The sequence below is a fragment of the Camelus ferus genome, chromosome 11 (genome assembly GCF_009834535.1).
Source record: "Camelus ferus isolate YT-003-E chromosome 11, BCGSAC_Cfer_1.0, whole genome shotgun sequence".
Taxonomy (NCBI): domain Eukaryota; kingdom Metazoa; phylum Chordata; class Mammalia; order Artiodactyla; family Camelidae; genus Camelus; species Camelus ferus.
The window spans coordinates 42,677,909-42,696,724 of NC_045706.1; the positions used below are offsets into that span (position 1 = coordinate 42,677,909).

The 18,816-nt window shown below is 43.0% G+C and overlaps 1 protein-coding gene across 5 annotated transcripts in view; it reads right to left on the minus strand.

Annotated features, from left to right (window-relative positions):
* ANK3 (ankyrin 3) overlaps window positions 1–18,816 on the minus strand; it is a 304,223-nt gene that overhangs the window by 137,566 nt on the left and 147,841 nt on the right. For all 5 annotated transcript variants that reach the window (XM_014557311.2, XM_032491465.1, XM_032491464.1 and 2 more), the window contains exons 10-16: window positions 14,612–14,809; window positions 12,632–12,730; window positions 9,926–10,024; window positions 7,883–7,981; window positions 5,322–5,519; window positions 3,667–3,765; window positions 3,279–3,377 (exon numbers count right to left, since the gene is read on the minus strand). In XM_014557311.2, the coding sequence (XP_014412797.1) occupies window positions 3,279–3,377; window positions 3,667–3,765; window positions 5,322–5,519; window positions 7,883–7,981; window positions 9,926–10,024; window positions 12,632–12,730; window positions 14,612–14,809 (891 nt within the window). The remainder of the gene's footprint in view (window positions 1–3,278; window positions 3,378–3,666; window positions 3,766–5,321; window positions 5,520–7,882; window positions 7,982–9,925; window positions 10,025–12,631; window positions 12,731–14,611; window positions 14,810–18,816) is intronic.

Below are 18,816 nucleotides of genomic sequence, written 5' to 3' on the forward strand. Positions count from 1 at the left end.
GACCCGGCAGCCTGAGCAACAGTATCTGAAGCAAAGAACAAAAACAATAACAACAAAAATCACAGGGTACTTTCTTCAACACTCTGGAAACACTGAACCAGCATCAACTGCCTGTCTCCAGACTGTTTACCACGTGAGAAGAATAGAGCCTCATCGGCTGTGGAGAAAAGGGAGCCCTCCTACACTGCTGGTGGGAATGTAGGTTGGTACAGCCACTGTGGAAAACAGTATGGAGATTCCTCAAAAGACTAGGAATAGACTTACCCTATGACCCAGGAATCCCACTCCTGGGCATATATCCAGAAGGAACCCTACTTCAAAATGACACCTGCACCCCAATGTTCATAGCAGCACTATCTACAATTGCCAAGACATGGAAACAGCCTAAATGTCCATCAACAGGTGACTGGATAAAGAAGATGTGGTATATTTATACAATGGAATACTATTCAGCCACAAAAACCGACAACATAATGCCATTTGCAGCAACATGGATGCTCCTGGAGAATGTCATTCTAAGTGAAGTAAGCCAGAAAGAGAAAGAAAAATACCATATGAGATCGCTCATATATGGAATCTAAAAACAAACAAAGCATAAATACAAAACAGAAATAGACTCATAGACATAGAATACAAACTTGTGGTTGCCAAGGGGGCGGAGGGTGGGAAGGGATAGACTGGGATTTCAAAATTGTAGAATAGATAAACAAGATTATACTGTATAGCACAGGGAAATATACACAAGATCTTATGGTAGCTCACAGAGAAAAAAATGTGACAATGAATATATATATGTTCATGTATAACTGAAAAATTGTGCTCTACACTGGAATTTGACACAACATTGTAAAATGATTACAAATCAACAAAAAATGTTAAAACAAACAAACAAACAAAAAAAACAGAGCCTCATCAGTTTAAGCCACCTTGTGAGGTCTTTTTCCCAGCAGATGAGTCAAGTCCTAACTGAGAGGACTGGCTTTGCTCAGGATCAAAGTCTAGAAAAGGCCCCAGACAAGGATCACTGCCTCAGAAAGCAGGGACGGAGGGACACGTGGCCGGGATGGCATTACAGAGGCGACCGTGCTATGGGAATGAGAATTACTGTCCTACTAGAAAAGCCTGTGTTCAACTGACTGTAAAAGACATGCCTAAAGCTAAAGGGCTGCCAGAAGGAACTAGTTAAACAACTGTTATTCCGGGGGGAGGGTGTAGCTCAGTGGTAGAGTGCCTGCCTAGCATGCACAAGGTCCTGGGTTCAATCCCCAGTACCTCCATCAAAATAAATAAAAACCTCATCACTTTTCCTCCCATGAAAAAAAAAAAAGAACTGCTTTTCAACTCTTTGTCAAAGATGTTTTGCAGATAGGGAACCATGAGGTCTTGTTAGACAAATACAAAGCTGGAAATCAACTGCAAATATATCAACTGTTGACCTGTGTAAGAGTTATTTGCGGAAGGAAAGGTTGATTGGACTCATCCTGCTTCACTTATTCATGATTTCTGCCAATTCTAAGCTGCTTAGCATTAGTTGTGACAAAATTATTATTCTCACATGAGGAATGAATAGTTCACTTATTACTTACTTACTGGTTGCCTACCATGAACCTTAGGGTATTTATAATATAAGAAAAGTGGCCCAGGCTCAAAAGGATATGAAAATAAACAAATGAAATGGGCAACTATTAAATTTTATCATAAATTTTTTTCTTTTTAAAAACTGTGGTAAAATATACATTATATAAAGCTTACCATTGTAACCATTTTTAAGTGTACAGTTAGTGGCATTAAGTACATTCATTGTTCTCCATTCCTTACCACCATCCATCTCTAAACTGAAACACTATCCCTTAAACACTAACTCCCCCTTCCTTCCTCCTCTCATCCCCTGGCAACCAGCATTCTACCTTCTGTCTCTACATATGTGAAATCATGCAGTGTTTGTCCTTTTGTGTTCCTGGCTTATTTCACTTAGCATAGTATCTTGGAGGTTCATTCATACAGTAGCATATATCAGAATTTCCTTCCTTAAGACTAAATAATATTCCACTGCATGCATAGACCACATTTTGTTTATCTGTTCATCCTTCCATGGACAGTAGGGTGGCTTCTACCTTTTGGCTATTGAGAATAATACTGCCATTCATTTTTTTTTTTTTGACAAAGTGTTTTCAAAAGTCAACAGATGGCTTTATGATAGAAAGAACGTCAGGGTTAAAAATGATGGGGAAAAGCCACACTTAGATGAAAAGCAAATTTGGGAACTAGATTTTGAATTGGAGATTTCATTGGGTACAATTCTGAAGAGGATGGAGCAGGAGATGACTGAAAAGAGGTTCTGAAGAGAAACACCTGTCAAAGATCACACGCTCTCTACATGGAGAAAGTACCTGAAAACTTTATGCGTGAAGGTATCCAAAGTAATCTCTAACAGCCCAAGTTCTTTAATTTGTATGTATAAGAGATTTGATCCAAACACTAAGTTTAAAGGAGAACACTATAATTGCCCCAAAATGAAAGAGTAAAACAAAAACAAAAAGCCAGGGGATGCTAAAAGTTCCTTCAACCAACGGTATTTAGGAAAAGAACTGGGCAGCGTTTCAACTGTGGTTTGTATCATTCCAGTGTTCTCTGATCACAGCCACCTGCTCGACAACAGTGGGCTCACTAACTCGAGAGGACTCAACCTGTCTCTAGATAAACTCTTCTTTATGGTTTGCCTCTCAAATCAGAGTCCTGGAGTCATAAGAAAGCCATTTACTACGAGCATCTCTTTTCTGAGAAATCTGTTGTCCACTGGTCAAAAATGACCTAACAATTAAAATAAAGGTTCTCCTTAGCAATAATAATAACACATAAGCAAAACCACCCCACCTATTTTATTAAACACACATAAACCACTCGAAAGCAATGTTTTATGGCCAGGAAAATGTAACACATATTTTATGACTTTGACAAATGAGAACTTTCTTACTCCTTCAGGCTGTGCTGATGTTTTTAATCTGGCTAAAGAGTACTTCAAAAAAATTTTTTTTTCCTGGATATTCCTCAGGCTCCAGGATGTCCTGGATTTTCAAGGAAAATCAATTGACAAGTAATTATTTATGGAGCATCTGCCACATGAGTTGACTAAATAGCTGAAGGCACAGATTTCCGAAGGAGCTTATATTCCCATGCCTCAACTCGGGGGGTGCTACGGATGAAGCAAAATTGGATATGCACATGGAGACCGATGGACACTCTCCATCAGTCTCCGCATGCTGTTGAATTACAGGTACCTTTGCAGCCGCATGAGGTGAGGCTCCTTGGTCCAGAAGCAGGAGGGCCACTTTCTGATTATCGTAATGTGCAGCTACATGCAGTGGAGTTAGCCCGCTCTGAAAACACGTGCAGAAACAACAACCAGTGTCAAAGCGTCTTAACATCAGAGGCCTAGATTCACTTAAGAGATGGGATTAGATTGGCTGCAACAGAGAGTGTCATTTACATTCCAGTTTCCACAACACTTGGGCCCCTGCTTTCACCTCCTATTTCCGAAGTGGTCTTCATCCTGTGAGGCTTAGATACGGATTAGTTATAACTTGGGTGGCTGTGGGTGAGTACTAGCAAGGGTGTGTTTTGCAATCATGGGTGTGGCCTGTTGCAGGGTGGCCGATGACCTCATACCTTCCCAGCAGCATCTGGAGACGCACTTTTCTGGAGCAGAAGATTGGCTACTTCAAGCTTCCCATATTTTGCTGCCACATGAAGGGGAGTAAATCCTTTCTGAAAAAAGAAACATAAAAATAATGAATGGCAGAAATGACGCGAAGGCATCAGTTTCCTGAACTGATGAATTATTCTAATGATAAAGAGCAGTTAAGTTTGTATGTAAGGACCAAGACGGGTAGATAACAGTTAAAGAGTCCCCTTAGCAACAAAGATGAGCAGGATATTTAATCTCTCTCTGTTGACTGAGACCCAACAAGATGCTAATCCTGGGACGAATGAGGCATCTGACAAGGATGAAGTCGGCAAGCTGGATCTTGGGCTATTTTGGGATTTTGCATTGTTGGAAGAATAGGTGACAGGGTCCTAGGTCACATTTGCATTTCGAGGGCTTGGAAAACTCCAGGGAGCCTCTGGACCTTCCACACTCTCTCATCACTAGGTGGGAACCCTTCCCTTCCCTTCCCTTTCTCTACTATCGCATGTATACACACGTCTTTACATAGGCTCCAGTCCTTAGGCGTAGAAGCCAGAGTCTCAGGCCTTAGCCTCCGCACATGAACTGAATAATATCACATGGTTCTCTCCCAGTAAATACGTGAGAGCTGGATATTGACAGTTGAGTGCCTGCCCTCCCTTGCTTCTACCTCCTACAAGGATCTGGGTATCAAGTAGTCAGTCAACATGCACCTTTAGGGATGGCCCCCAGCATGAGTCAGGGACTGGAGGGCCATCAATGTATTTGACCTCATGAGACTACAGCCAACTAAAGCCACTGGGCAGCTGGCTTGGTGGAAGGATGGGGTGCTCAAAACTCCATCACTCATTACTCTGTTTCACAAGAAAAATGAGATCCAGGAATTTGTATCTCAACTCTACTGAAGAGTCTAAAGAATCACAGGGGGTGAATTTTGAGGTAGTCATTATTTATTCAGCTAGATTGCCAAGTATTTGTAATTATTGTAATTATCTTCCACATTGATTACACATTAATGCTGATTCTCTGCATGCAAATAAGGGACTGTAACACCAATTTCTAACTTTCTAAGACACGCCATGGCCCAATTCATCTTGCTATCACACTTTCTAGGTTTACATAGTATCAAAGAAAAATGAGCTCTAAATTCTGCATTCCCCACTTAAAAAGCAACTGTGTAGTGGGTTATTCCTCTAAGACACCAGGGTTGAGATTAAAAAAAAAAAATCCCATAAATCAGAAAAGACAGCAGCAACAACAAACTGAGAAAAATCCACTTCCTGATTTGGAAGTATTATAAAAGCATTAACCAACTGAGCTTTGGTAACGTGATTTGTATACCTGGCTGCAGCAAGAGAAATCTGTGGCTATGCTTTTAAACCACCATTTAGATTTATCCAATAACTTGTGAGAAACATCTGACTCCGGACACCAATAAGGTCACGTCAGACGATCATGTACCGAGAAACGTAAGCCTTATGCAGACACCTGCCCCACCCCAGGGCTTTGCTGGCCGTGTTAATCCAACGATCCAAGCACAGATGCTGCTGTGCAGCTTTTATACCTGTTACCATGCAGGTATCACTAAAGACGATGTGTCCTGGGGGACCAGCAGGATTTCAAGAGGCTTGTATACCTTTGTTGTTATGGATAACGATGCTCCATGATCCAAAAGGAATGCGGCCACATCCTCATGCCCTTCTCGGGCTGAAAGGTGGAGCGGGGTGTACCCAGAAGTCGTGGCTGCATTTGGAGACGCCCCTTGCTGCAACAGCTGTTGGACTATATCCGCCTTCCCCAGTCGGGCAGAAATGTGGAGTGGGGTTTGGTCATCCTAGAGGGCAAGGCAGAAATGCAAGGCTGAGGGGCTGAGAAAACAACAGTGATGTCATGAAAAATTTAGCGAACTTCGCTGCTTGCTACACTCCGCTCTTTGATTCAGTACTGAAAGGAAAAGAACTTTATTTATCTTTTTCTTTAAGTCTCAGAAAGGTAGAGATGGCAGATCTAAGCATCTTCAATACCCTTGAATAACCTGTTAGCATGAGAACTGCGAAAGGCCGTTCTACCTATAAATTATCCCCACTCCCACCTGTTACACTTTATCAACGTTTTAAACCTCTAATGACTCCTTTTTTTGGGGAGTGAAGGGAAGGTATCCTGGTAAAACTGAAGTATCTGGGAGATATACTATACCTGCACCAGTTATCATGAAAACATATGGAATGAATTGTTTTGTTGGTGCTGCCCACCCCCACCCCCTCATAGTCCAAAGCAGAGGGAGAGGCGGGCAGCACAGGGTGGTTGCAGGAGTCTCCCAGCTAAGAGGGCTGGAGGGGCTGACAGCCAGCCTGCCCCCTGCTTGCTGAGCTGTCCTCCTGGCATGGGCTGCATCTGCCTGGAGTGGAGGGGCACCTTGTCTCAGTTCACCAAAGACACGAGGCCCTCATAAGTCCCTCTCCCTTAGCAGCTCCTCCCCATATTGGAGGGGCATCCTTTCCTCATTTGCCCAAAGATGGCCTCTGGAGGGAAACCCCCACTGGAACGTGGAAATTTCAGGTAAATACTTTACGTAGGGCAAGTAGAGAGAGGAGACTAGAACACAGGACGCTGCTTTGGAACATTAAGATGAGGGTCAAGGTCAAAGCAAGAGAGCCTGTGTAACCAGGAGGAAGTGTGAGAAGTTAGGGAAGGTGCCACAAGGAAGAAGAGGAATACTGGAAATAGAAAGAGGTGGTTGGCAAAGAAAAATCCCATTCAACCCCCACCACTGAACACTAACTGAGCATGTGCACGCCCCAGGCTCTGTTCTAGGTACTCCACCTACATTCACTCATTAATTATCGCAACAATCCTATGAATTACAACTCTTGTTATTTCCATTTTCTCTATGAGGAATCAAGATAAGGAAACATGGCCCAGAGAGGTTATTTAACGTGCCCAATGTTACACAGTTAGTAAATGGTGAACAAGGATTCAAACCCAGGCAGGCAGGCTGTGGAAGTCAGGCTCCTAACAATGATACACACGGTCCCCTTCATGAAATAACTATAAATCCTAGGGTCAATGTCAGCTTGTGGGTGAAACCATCTCCTAGATGAAATGCTTCATATGTAACTAACAACACCCACAAATGTGCGGTTTCTTGTACTGGCAGCGTACAGCCGCTCTTAACCATTCCACTTAACCGAGTTAGCTAGCGGATTAACCAACATCCTCTAGAGAAGGGGTCAGAACAGTAAAATCCAGGGGCCAGATCCAGCTGTCACTTGTATTTGTCAATAAAGTTTTATTGACACACAGTCATGTCCATGTGCTGATGTATTAAATTATGTACTGCCTATCTCGCTATTTCCACTCTGTAACAGCAGAGCTGAGCAGCTGTGATAGACTGTGTATCTTGCAGAGACGAAAATATGCTGTATCTCAAACTGCTTCACAAATGTCTCAGTTTTCTCTCCATTTAACCCCAAAATAGAAAGTACAGAATGTGTAAATAAATGACAAACAAATATATATTTGTATATTGAAGGGCTAAAATTAAACAGTTGAGGTGGTTACGTATCTGTTTATGATTCCTGACCTAAGCTGTCATTTTGACAACCAGACCAGCTACCCATCAGGATAGTGACAGAGACATGGGTTTGTCCTGGGGGCAAAACGCCAGGCAGACAATGATGCACTCAACTCAGCCCTGACATTCTTCTCTGTTCCATGAACAACTCTGGTCAAGTGTCAGGGTTTATAGTTTCACAACTTGTGGAGGAAAAGTTAAAACTTCTTTTTTCCTTTTGTGGCTATGAAAACTGACAAATAAGTCAACCAGAAGAACTCAGTCATGCATCCAAACTGAGCTTGTTCTAGAAGCTTCGTGCAGAAGCCCTTCTCTGGAGAGCATGTAGAACTCTGGACCAAGTCTAGGTTTGTTTCCTAAGCGTTAGCCATGTGCCAAGGACACAAAGTTCCTTCTGGCACAAAGTTCTTGTTCTATTTAATTTTGTTGAATAACTGAGTAGACACATGTGCAGGGTAGGGATGTTTTCAATATCACTTGGGTAGAGACTTTTGTCATGGGTGGTGGTTCATTATGTTAAAAGAGTGTTCCTGAAAGAGAACATGTGCATATCTAAAGGCTTTATTAAAATCTTTTTTTTTTCCTCTCGGTAGCAAACACTTTCACGTAAACACTGCACATACCTTAGCTTTAGCTTCTACCTGAGCTCCGTCTTGCACCAGATACCGCACGACTTCAGCTTGGCCGGACCGAGCTGCCATGTGCAGTGCTGTTTCTCCTCTCTGGGGAACAGGAGCCAAAGTGAGTTAACGCAGCTCTAAAGGAGAGCGGCATGTTTTATTGGCATCAAGTTTATGATGGAGGATTTTTTTTTAAGGAAAAAATAGTCCCAAGCACTTCCTTTTGGGGGGGGGGTGGTAATTAGGTTTATTTATCTATTTTTTTTTTAATGAAGGTTCTGGGGATTGAACTCAGGACCTCATGCATGCTAAGCATATGCTCTAACACTTGAGCTGTATCCTCCCCAATTCCAAGCACTTTCTTATTGAAAATAGGAAAGATAGGAAATGAAATACACGAGGATCGTACAGGAACCCGGTCCACGATGGAAGACTTCAATGTAAGCCCTGGGAGCCTGGTCGCCGGCAGTCTCGGAAGCCGTGCTCAGTCGTCTACAGTGAGGCCTCACTGGGGGCTGAGAGGCAAGTGCTACAGGGCCAGGCAGGAGGCCAGAAGAGTGAAGAGGGCAGGTGGGGGGGAGGTGGCGTGGCGCTCCCAGAGAGAGGCCCTGCCCTGTCCTGCCTGAGGGAGGCGCCGCTACCTGGCAGGGGCAGACTGCCCCAGTAACTGCGGATGCCAGCCACATCATGCCACACCTTCCTATTTTTCAAAAACAGTGGCAGTCTGGATATTTATGTACATTTCTTGAACACTGGTAAAAAAGATCAGAGTTCAAAACAAAGCAAAACCAAACCAAAAATGCTGCAGGTACAACACAAACACACCCAGCTTGCTGGCTGTTGGTTTGCAGTTCCTGCTTTATCTCAACAGGTCACTATCCTATATCTTTGGACATTATCCCAAGGGGTTATTTTCTTTGCCACTGGACTCCCTCCACCCCTGCCCTGCCCCTTTTCACCAAACAGATTTTAATTCAGATGATCTCTTCATTTATTTAATTAAAAAAATAAAAACAACATATACAACACGGATAGACTGAAGTGTAAAAAGTAATAAAAATCAAATATTTTCTCTCATACCAGGGATGCCCACCTTTAAATTACTTTTATACATTTTGCTTTGCTCCATGGGACATCCACCTCCACGCAAGGAGATGCAAAGACACATTTCACATGCAGCTTGCCACTGTGCTTCCTGGAAAGGTGCTGAGGGTGTAGTTGACCTTATTACCCAGCCTTCTCTGTGGAAAGGGGTGCATCCTCTCTCTGGCCGTTAGTACCAGGAAAGACTGCATTTCAGCTGAGAGCTGGTTCCAGCTGCTAGAAGACAAGGAGCCTTACTGGAGGCCCCTCTCAGGGTGAGGGTGCAGGACCTTACAGCTTGCCCTTCCTGTGCCGGAATGTTGCTTGTTTTATTTTTACTTCTATAGTGCTCATGAGTCCAACTAGTGCTCTTACGCTTGGGGTCTGGGATGCTAATGTTATTATGATGTTAAATTTAAAATCCTGTAAGACAATATCAAATCACACGTGCAGACCTAGGGGGCTAAGTTCCTCCTCTGACATTTGCTATGAAGTGAGGCTCTTGCTTCTGCAGAGCAACGCTTAGTGTGGGAAAACAGCATCTTCCTCCAACAATGAGCTGGCTTCCATGAGTTTGCTGTAACACTGTCAAGCACACTCAAGAGAAATTACTTTGGAGTTTACTTGGAATCACAGTAATGATAGTGTTTGAACCACCTTCTCAACATGGAACATTTCTTAATGCTTCTACTGAAAAAAATTCTCTCCCTCCACAAGACTTTCCTTTTTAAAGCATAATATTCAGTAGCAATACACACAGTCCCTGTATCTTAGCAATCTGTGACCAGCTAGTGACTGAAAGGCTCTTGCCTTTGAGGTCAAGGAAACCACAGGTATTCTCAAATTCTGTTAAATTAAATAGTGATTAATTTACTTATCACAAAAAATAAACAGATCGGGAGCAACCTTTGCCAGTTTTGTAAATACTCACAGTTGGACCTGCGTTGTTAAAAGGATACTTACCACGTTGGTGGTGTTGGGTGAGGCTCCGTGATGCATTAGTTGTGACACGATATTTACATGCCCCATGAAGGCAGCAACATGGATTGGGGTGAGGCCCGACTGAAGGGAAAGAGGGAGATGTCAGTTCGCTGGCTTGTCATACCATGGGTTTGTCTGCCTGCCTGCCTGTCTGCCATCCACCCAACCATCCATCCATGTTAAGTTGACCAGTTTATTGATCAGATCAGAAAACATCAAGACATCACCACTATGTCATAGATTCTATAAGACAAATGGATCAATAATCATCATTTCCCTCAAGCAAGTTCCGTGATTATGAAAGGCCTGTGTCATAATCATTAAAGATTTATTTCATTTTATATAGTATTTTGAAAAAAATTTAGAGAGAAATAACTTGAAGGTTTTTCTCCCTTTGCTACTAAGCCTTTCTTATTCATACGACTGTGTGTGTGTGTGTGTGTGTGGAGAGGACACACATGTGATTACATACACAATAGTAAAAAGTCAACTTTTATTTCAGATCCTATTCTGGCCTTTAACGAGGACGCCTCTGCACTCAGAGTAACTGATTCTATGTATGTGAAAGGACAGGGTAGGAACATAAAGCCACCTCTCTGATAAATGGGCAGATCACCATTAATCGTTCCAATCAGTTAAATTTTTAACTTTTTGAGTATTATAAATTAAGGTGATAAAATTAAGGCAAATATAACAAGGGTCACTAGACTGAACCTTAATTTTCATATGTGTTTCAAGTCTGACTTACACACACACACACACACACCCCAAAACATTGGTATTTTTTGTATAAAATGAGTCCATTTCCAGTTTTTCAGAATTTAATTCCACTTACATCATAAACACCATAATTTGGAAAAATATTTAATATGGCTAGAAAACGCTACAACAGAAGGAGATAACTATTTCAACAGAAATTTGAGTAGTGTTAAAGAATACATGAAAGGAATTCTCCACAATGAAAGTGAGACTGAAGACAGAAGAGGAGGAAGTCTGGTTGCTGGGACTTCAAACAGTGGGAACCGACAACAGCAGGGGGAAGGAGATTTTGTTATAATTCGGCACCTTTTCCCATCAGCAGGGGGAGTCGTTAGGACACACGTGAGGCAGAGCCCTCATCCTGGTCAGCACCGCCTTTGCAAGCTCTTAGGGAGCTCAGGGCCAGCAGTGGAAACTTCTCAGCACGGGTTGGCATTTCTGGACGTGAGTCAAAAATCTCCTTTTGGGGGGAGGGTACAGCTCAGCGGTAGAGTGTGTGCTTAGTGTGCACAAGGCCCTGGGCTTAATCCCTGGTACCTCCAATAAGTAAAATAAAAACCTAACTACCTCTCCCCAAAATAAAAATAAAAATCTCCTTTAATTCAGAGCCCATTCTGATCTTTAAAAAGGGTTGCCGTGCACGGAGAATAAACTTACTTTTTTTATAATGAAAATAACTGGGTACCTACCATGAAGCCAGGAGACTCACAGCAAATCAGGATTCATATTTCCAATCATTTAGCATTTCAGTTAGAATTGTTAGAAATCAGGGCAAACATTTCTTTTGCAGATAAGAAACTGAGGCAAAGCAACAACTCCTAGACTAGACCTTAGTCTTTATGTTTGCTTCCGATCCTGTATGCATTCAACAAACCTTGACTGAATGATCTACTATGGGATCTACTGGGTACATTAAGACCAGTAAGACTCAGGCCTGCCTTGCTGGAGCCTGCAGTTTCTGGGGGAGCCAGGGGAGCGGCTGGGTCACAGGTAAGTCAGATGGACAAGAGCTTTGATGGAAATGTGCCCAGGATGTGGTGATGGTCCTGAGGAGGAGCTCCTAGATCAGGCCACAGGTTAGGGGAGGATTCCGAGGAGAAGGTGGCCCCAGATCTGGTCCTGAAAGGCAGGCAGGACCAGACTGGAGAGGAGGTGTGGCACATGGAGGGTCAGAGATATGGAATGAACAGGAGGGAGTCCAGTCTCGGGAAGTGCCAGTGGCTGGAATCCAGGGGGACCAGTGTGCTGGGGGGTTGGGGGATGGCGTGAGTCTGAAGGGTGGACGTCCCAGTGGATCACTTCTCTGAGTTCTGCGTCATTTTGTATGAAAGAAACCTAGAGCTAGTCCTTCAGCATTCTGAGTTTTCACAGAAAGTAATCCTTACTTCAGAAATACTCAGAGGTTATGTTATGCACGGGTTCTCAACCACAGCACATACGACATTTTGAGCCAGAGAATTCTTTGTTGCGGGAGGCTGGCCTGTGCACTGTAAAAGGTTCAGTAGCACCTCTGGCCTTTACTCACTAGAGGCCAGGAGTACGATCCAGTTGTGACAACTAGAAATATCTCTAGACATGGCCAAATGCCTCTTGGGGGGCAAAACCACCCACAAGCACTGCAGTGTAGGATTTGAGAAGGATTGCATTACAAGATTTCACATAAATTACACTTTGAGTGACAGCACCGCTCACCTTTAAGCATGACACGTGTCTGGGCTACACTTCTCATCACAGGATGTATTTACACTCACCCACCCACACTCTTGTCTGCTTTCCTTAGGACTGGCAGCCCCTTGGGTGAAGGGTTCAGAAAGTCATCTAACACCACACACAGCAAAACAAGCACATTGTGGGGGACGGCTCTAGGACTCTGGCCGCTGAGGCTGCACTCCCTGGCACCCGGAAGTGCAGAAATCCTCCTTCTCTCACCTCGGTTACGGCTTGGATGGATGCACCGTGTTTCAGAAGGAGTTCCATTACTTTAATTCGATTCTTTTTGCAGGCAATATGAAGAGGGGTAAAGCCATTCTGCAAGGGAGAAAAATAAATATCGATTTGATTACATTCCACTGAAATCTACTTCCACTGTGTATGGTAAAATATTTTTGCTGACGCAACGTTCTGTCAAGATTTGGAAATGAGCAGAAACAACAAGGGGTTAAATTGAATGTAGATTCTTTTCTGCAAGCATAGGTAGTCGACCTGCTCCCAAGAACCCAAGGTGCCTTCGTAATCATGAACAGGAAGCCAATTTTGGTCCCAATCTCCTGGTATCTAAGGAATAATGGTCATGCATTTTCTTAGACTACTTTATTCTGAAATTCACTCTTTTAAATAATACATCCCTCCCCTACCTCGCTTCGAACACAGACTAAAAACATCTGGGCCAAAAATTTGCCCTCGACGCGAAAACTTCATGCATGCCTGTTCTGACTTCTCTGCTGCATTTCAGGACAACTACAAGACCCATCTTAAATGTTTTTTCTTCTTCCAAGTTTTAAGATTCAAGTAGGTGCTTACTCCAAGGAAGCAGAAAGTTAAACAACCCAACATCATTTGCATCATTTGGTTTAATATTTCACTTAATAAAAGAACCTGCTTTTGAACAAATTCCCTACCTACACTGTACTGCCTGCTAATTGAGACCACGGGGCATATTTTAGTCACTATAGAGAACCACATAATGTCAGGGTCCACTGCGACAGCGTAGGTTAAAGTCACCGCGGGTGCTTCTGTGGATTATTTGAAGCCATTTGCCTGGCCATAGTCCATCCAAGGATGGCTGGCTACAACCCTCCATAACCTGCAAGTGTTATGAAGTCTTCAGAGTCAGAGGGAAAGGAGAGTGGAGGCCCACACCCCGTTGGAAGGCTTTTTTATTACATGGAAAAATGAGTCATGACTTCTCCTTTCTTTCCCTCCCTTCTCAGAATTCAAAGATATGTCTGATATCCTGGGTGGGTCAACTGTTCTTGAAATGCTGCTCTCGGAAAAGCTTTCAGAATCACGATGGCAGTGGAGCTGCCTGGGGCCTGGAGGGCTCCTGTCTGCCCATCCTTTCCCGCCCATTCCAAATCTCCATGCCTGCAGAGCCCCAAAGACGCTGCAGATCCCCGAGCCAGGGGGACCCCATCAGCTGCAAAGGGGGCAGAGACCCTTCCTCCAATGGCTGAGCAGGTGACAGCCTTTACAGCAAAGCTGCTAGGAAACCCACATGTTTTCCCTAGTACTTGGTGTCATATTTCTTCCTACACTTGGGTGCTTATCCTGAGCTAAATTGAAACTGCTTACTAAATTGGGACCATTTATTTTTCAAAAGACAACACACACCATCTCACTGTGAAAATCAAACCACACAATACAGCTAAGGGTTAAAACAGCAAATCACTGTAGGAGGTAAGATGACAAATGTGACCAAAGTTTTGGATCATGAGGAAAAGGAGATGGCAGATAATTTCATTACCTTACGTGGTTAACATCAAATTTCCACTCACAAATTCTTAGACTTCTCATGTGTCAGATGAAGTTTTTGTTTTTCTTAAAATCATTTTGCCTTATATTTTTCAATCTCAGGAAAAAACTTTTAATTCACAGAATTATAACTTTACCTACCATGAGATAAAGTTGACCACCTTAGTCTTTTTACACTTGTACAGTCTTTGGGTTTCATTCACTTAAGAGAATCAGTAGTGTAACCATGAAGAGGTTAATGATTTAGCCTCACTGGTCTCGCTCACGTCAGAAATAGAAGGGTTTACAGATTTCCCAGAAGGCTGTCTGTAGGTTCACAAGGAGTACACTTTATTTAACCACACCTTCCATTTTCACCTCCTGAAAAAGAATCCCGCGCTAGGGTAGCTTGTGGTCAGCAAGACAACATGGGCTGGACTTGGTAGCTTGGCCACTCACCAGGGCTTTGGCGTTGGGGTTAGCTTTCTTATCCAAGAGAACCTTGGCGACTTTGTAATGGCCACAGTGGGCAGCCACGTGCAGGGCGGTCAGGTAGTCATTGGTGACGTCGTCCACAGGCACGTTATGCTGGAGGAGAAGTTGGACGCAGTTTAAATGATCCCCTTGTGTGGCCATGTGCAACGGAGACAGTCCATTCTGGAACACATAAGAAAAGCAGAGTTTACTGTTGTACCTTTCAAACGCAAACATGTCACCAAACGTAAAATACAATACAGATCTGAACAGATGAAAATCCTAGATTTTCACACGGAATACCTTCTCTTTCTAAGAGGTTTTGCGGCAACTGTTTTGAATTGCAGCTACTTTCCAAACTAGTCCCCCCATCCCTTATATCAATTAAAAAAATTCCAAAGATAATTTATTTTTCTGATTTAAAAAGTGTGAGTTGTACTAAGGTTCACTATTTACTGCATTCGCAGTGAGTTGGAATTCTTAATATTTAAGACTGAAAAGGATAAAATAAAGGCAAACAGATTCGTATTCACTAGACTGGCTTTTATTTTGTCCTTCTGTATTACTAATACTTGGTGTTGAATATTATATTGGTCAATTAAAAAAGAAGACCTGAACACAACACATTTCATCTCACATCAATGTAGAAAGGAAAAATTTTTCCCTTTCCCATCTATCTGGTGCCCCCATGTGTCTATGATGAGGAAAGGCAGAGCTCTGACAACTCATTAACTAATGCTTGCCGCAGGTAGTTTATTTCAACTGGGTTCAATGACACAATTCATCATGTGCAACATGAGTAAGTAAAAAATCATTAAGAGAGCTGAGAGGAGACATAAATGGGGTCAAAGGTAAATAAAACCTTTAAAAAGGCTAGAGTGACATTTAGCATTCAGCTCATGCTTCCTCATGAAGGCAAAAACAAGGTATTAAGATGCCAGTCTTTTCAGGCAAGCATGCCTTTAAAGCTCCCTTTAAATGAGTAGGCAACGTGGAGGAACCTGGGAAGTTCCGAGAGAATCCAATTATCAAGAGAGGCTCTATTAATTACTGTAACCCAGGTTAAGCTATGTCAGGGGAACAAGTGACAGCAAATTCCATTTCCAAAAAAACTGTCATCAGTGAACTTTGAAAATAATGATACATTAAATATACACTGATGAACTAGGTATTTCTGAATCCTCTGGGCTAACTTAAATTCCCCTAATTTATCTATGAATGATATAAAACAGGAGTTCAAGATAAGAAAAAAAAAACACTTTAGCCACTTTCCTGGTATCACCCACCAAGTTATGTATTTCAACTATTTGTGTTTCTTGAGAGCAAAAGGTTCATGGGTTATAATTTCCCCATATTGCCCAGCAGAGAGCCGCACTGCATGTATAGAAGACCTTTATAAATATTTGTGGAAATTTAAAGCCTTCATACACTGTCAGTCAATCAGGATATTTCTGCCTAAAAAATCCCACTCCAACATTTTTGAACCAAAGTAGAAACTAAGGTGCAACAAAGGACGGGAACGTTTCCCATTTGAGACGCTGCCACCCACCAGCATATGTACTTGTCTACTTCCTGCCAAAACGTTCTCTTGCTTTATGTTTTGATACAGTCTTAGAGGAAAACATGAAGTAAACAAAAACACAAAATCTGAGAGAACGAATGACTTAGTGGAGAGCAGAAATGGGAGGCAGTGTCAATAAAGGAAGGAAATTCTCCAACGATGTACAAAACCACCGTGTATGAGGGGGTGACAAAGAGAAAGTAATGATCATCTGCCCTGCGGAGGGGGTCCTGTTACGAACGGAATCTTCACCAAGCTAAAAATAGGAATCCAGTGTGAGGGTTTTTCTTAGCTCAGAAAGATGAAAGCCTTGAAGAATTAGACAGATGGTTTTAAAGTCAGGAATGCATTCATTCACTCAGTATTCATTCAACAAGTATTTAGTGAAGGTCTCCTATGGGCACTGATTTAGATGCTTGGGGCACTGCTCTGAATAAGGCAAAGTTCTTGCTTTCACTTTACTGAAGAAAGGGATGGCAAACAAGATAAGAATCTAAGAAGGCCTCTCTGAGAAGATGACATTTGAGTTGAGAACTGTGTGGGGACTGCAGAGATCTGGGACAAACGGAGGGAACTCAGCCTGAGGGAGAGGAAATGAGAACAAGCCTGGTGTATTTTAGGAGGTGGGAGAAGGCTGGTTGGCTGGGAGATGGTAAAGCGCAGAATGAGAGATGAGACAGATGTGGTCAGATTCTGGGCAGGAAGTGATGCTCAGTGCGGCGGGCGGGGGGACTTCCGGATGAACGTGGTAGATGTCCCAGCGGTGTTTATCCATCCCTTCACGAACTCCACTAAAAAAGCATTCATGGAATTTAAAAGGTAAAACCCACAGGACACCCACATATGTGTGCATGCACACCCACACACTCACATACACAACATGGGAAAGGAAATGAGAGCAGATATGTGATGTCTACAAATGGGAATATGAAAAGAGATTTTCATTTAGCGGAAGAGAGAAGACTAAATCCTGAGTGCCTATTGAAGGGTATGATCAGTGGCGTGTTGATAAATGTTTAACAACAGCTCTTTGAAAAAGAAAAGCCCTGATATGTAACATTTGCCAATTTCCATGGTGTAAAACCTACTAGGACCAATTTTAAGCTGTCAACGTGATGTTTCTGAACATGGAATTGGGAAAAGATGTACATAATAGACTCAACCAACGATCTGGCTCCAGCATACCACTGGGTATAATAAAAACAACAGATTTACCTCTCAAACGGCCAAAACACATGGAAACATGGTACCTTGGAGGATAAAGATGAAGCTTGGGGGCCCCAAAGAAGGACTGGTTCCCTGCCTACAGAGTTGTCTGGTCTCCAGGCCCCTCCAGCCCAGCAAAGCAGATGACTGCCCCCTTGTACCTTGCAGGAAACCAGGAATTCAATCTCTGGAGAGCTATTGTGGATGCAGGGGCCAGGGCAGAGCAGAGGGCAGTGGTGAGGCTCTGGATTGAGAAGAGGTGCTCAGGGAAGGAGGAAGGACATGTGTTAAGAGCGTGGTCTCTAGAGTTCAACTGCGTGGGTTCAAATCCTTGTTCTGCCACTAGCTGTGACATCTCTCTTTGGGTCTCAGTTTCCTCAGCTATAAAAAGAGCATCATAGTAAAACTAGTACCTCAAAGAGATACTGTGAGGATTAAATGGGTTCATACATGTAAAGTGCTTCAAGCCTGGTATGTAGTAACCACTGTGTAAGTATTAGTAACCACCGTGACGACCAAGGTATGCGGAGAGGACCAGGAGAATGGCAGCGCCTTTTCCTGTTTCTGACTCTGAATGTGTTCACCCAGATGCACACTGCAAAAGGTAAGAGGATGCGACTTTCAAAAAACTGAAGTTCCCAGAGAAAAGGTAAACTCATCCTGACATTAAGGATTCCTCCAAACCACCTCCACCTGATACACCCGAGAGGAGCCCCGTGTGCCCTCAGGGAGCTTGCACTCAAAGGGGAGTGCCTGACACTTATGGGCAGGTACAGACATTCGTGGGCAATCCCCATCACAACAGAGAGAGCCAAAGCCAACAAAGAGAAAAAAGAAAATCTGAGGAGTAAGGGACAGACGAGAGGCAGCAAGAGTGTAAAGAAAAGTTACCTTGAGTGTTCTCAGAAAGGCAGCAGAATGTATTGCATCCATAAAACAAGAACTGGATGCTTTAAGAAAAGAAGCAATGAGAGAATAAGAAAATGTTCTTGCACGTCAAAAGCATAGAAGAAAAAAACTCAGGGAGATTTCTCTGCAAAAAAACCAAAAAGACAATGAGGTGAACAGTAGGAGAAGGAAGATGAGACAATGGCTATTCACTCCATTGCTTTGATAAAATGAAAACTACTTTTAAAAGAGTACAATAGGGATTAACTGGAGGCTTTTTAGGCAGGAGGCTGATGTGATTTGGTTGACAGTTTCCATGGCCACGTTGACTGCAAAATGAGAACTGGATGGGAAAAGGGAAAGTGGGGAAACGGGGGACCAGTCAGGAGGCCATTACAATGACTCAGGAAGATGACGTGGCTCACAGACAGCAGTGGGGTGGAAAGAAGATGCAGACTATGTGAAAGGAGAAAAAGCAAACAGAATGGTTTAGATGAGAAGCACAGAAAATCCAAGATGTCACAGCATACAGTGA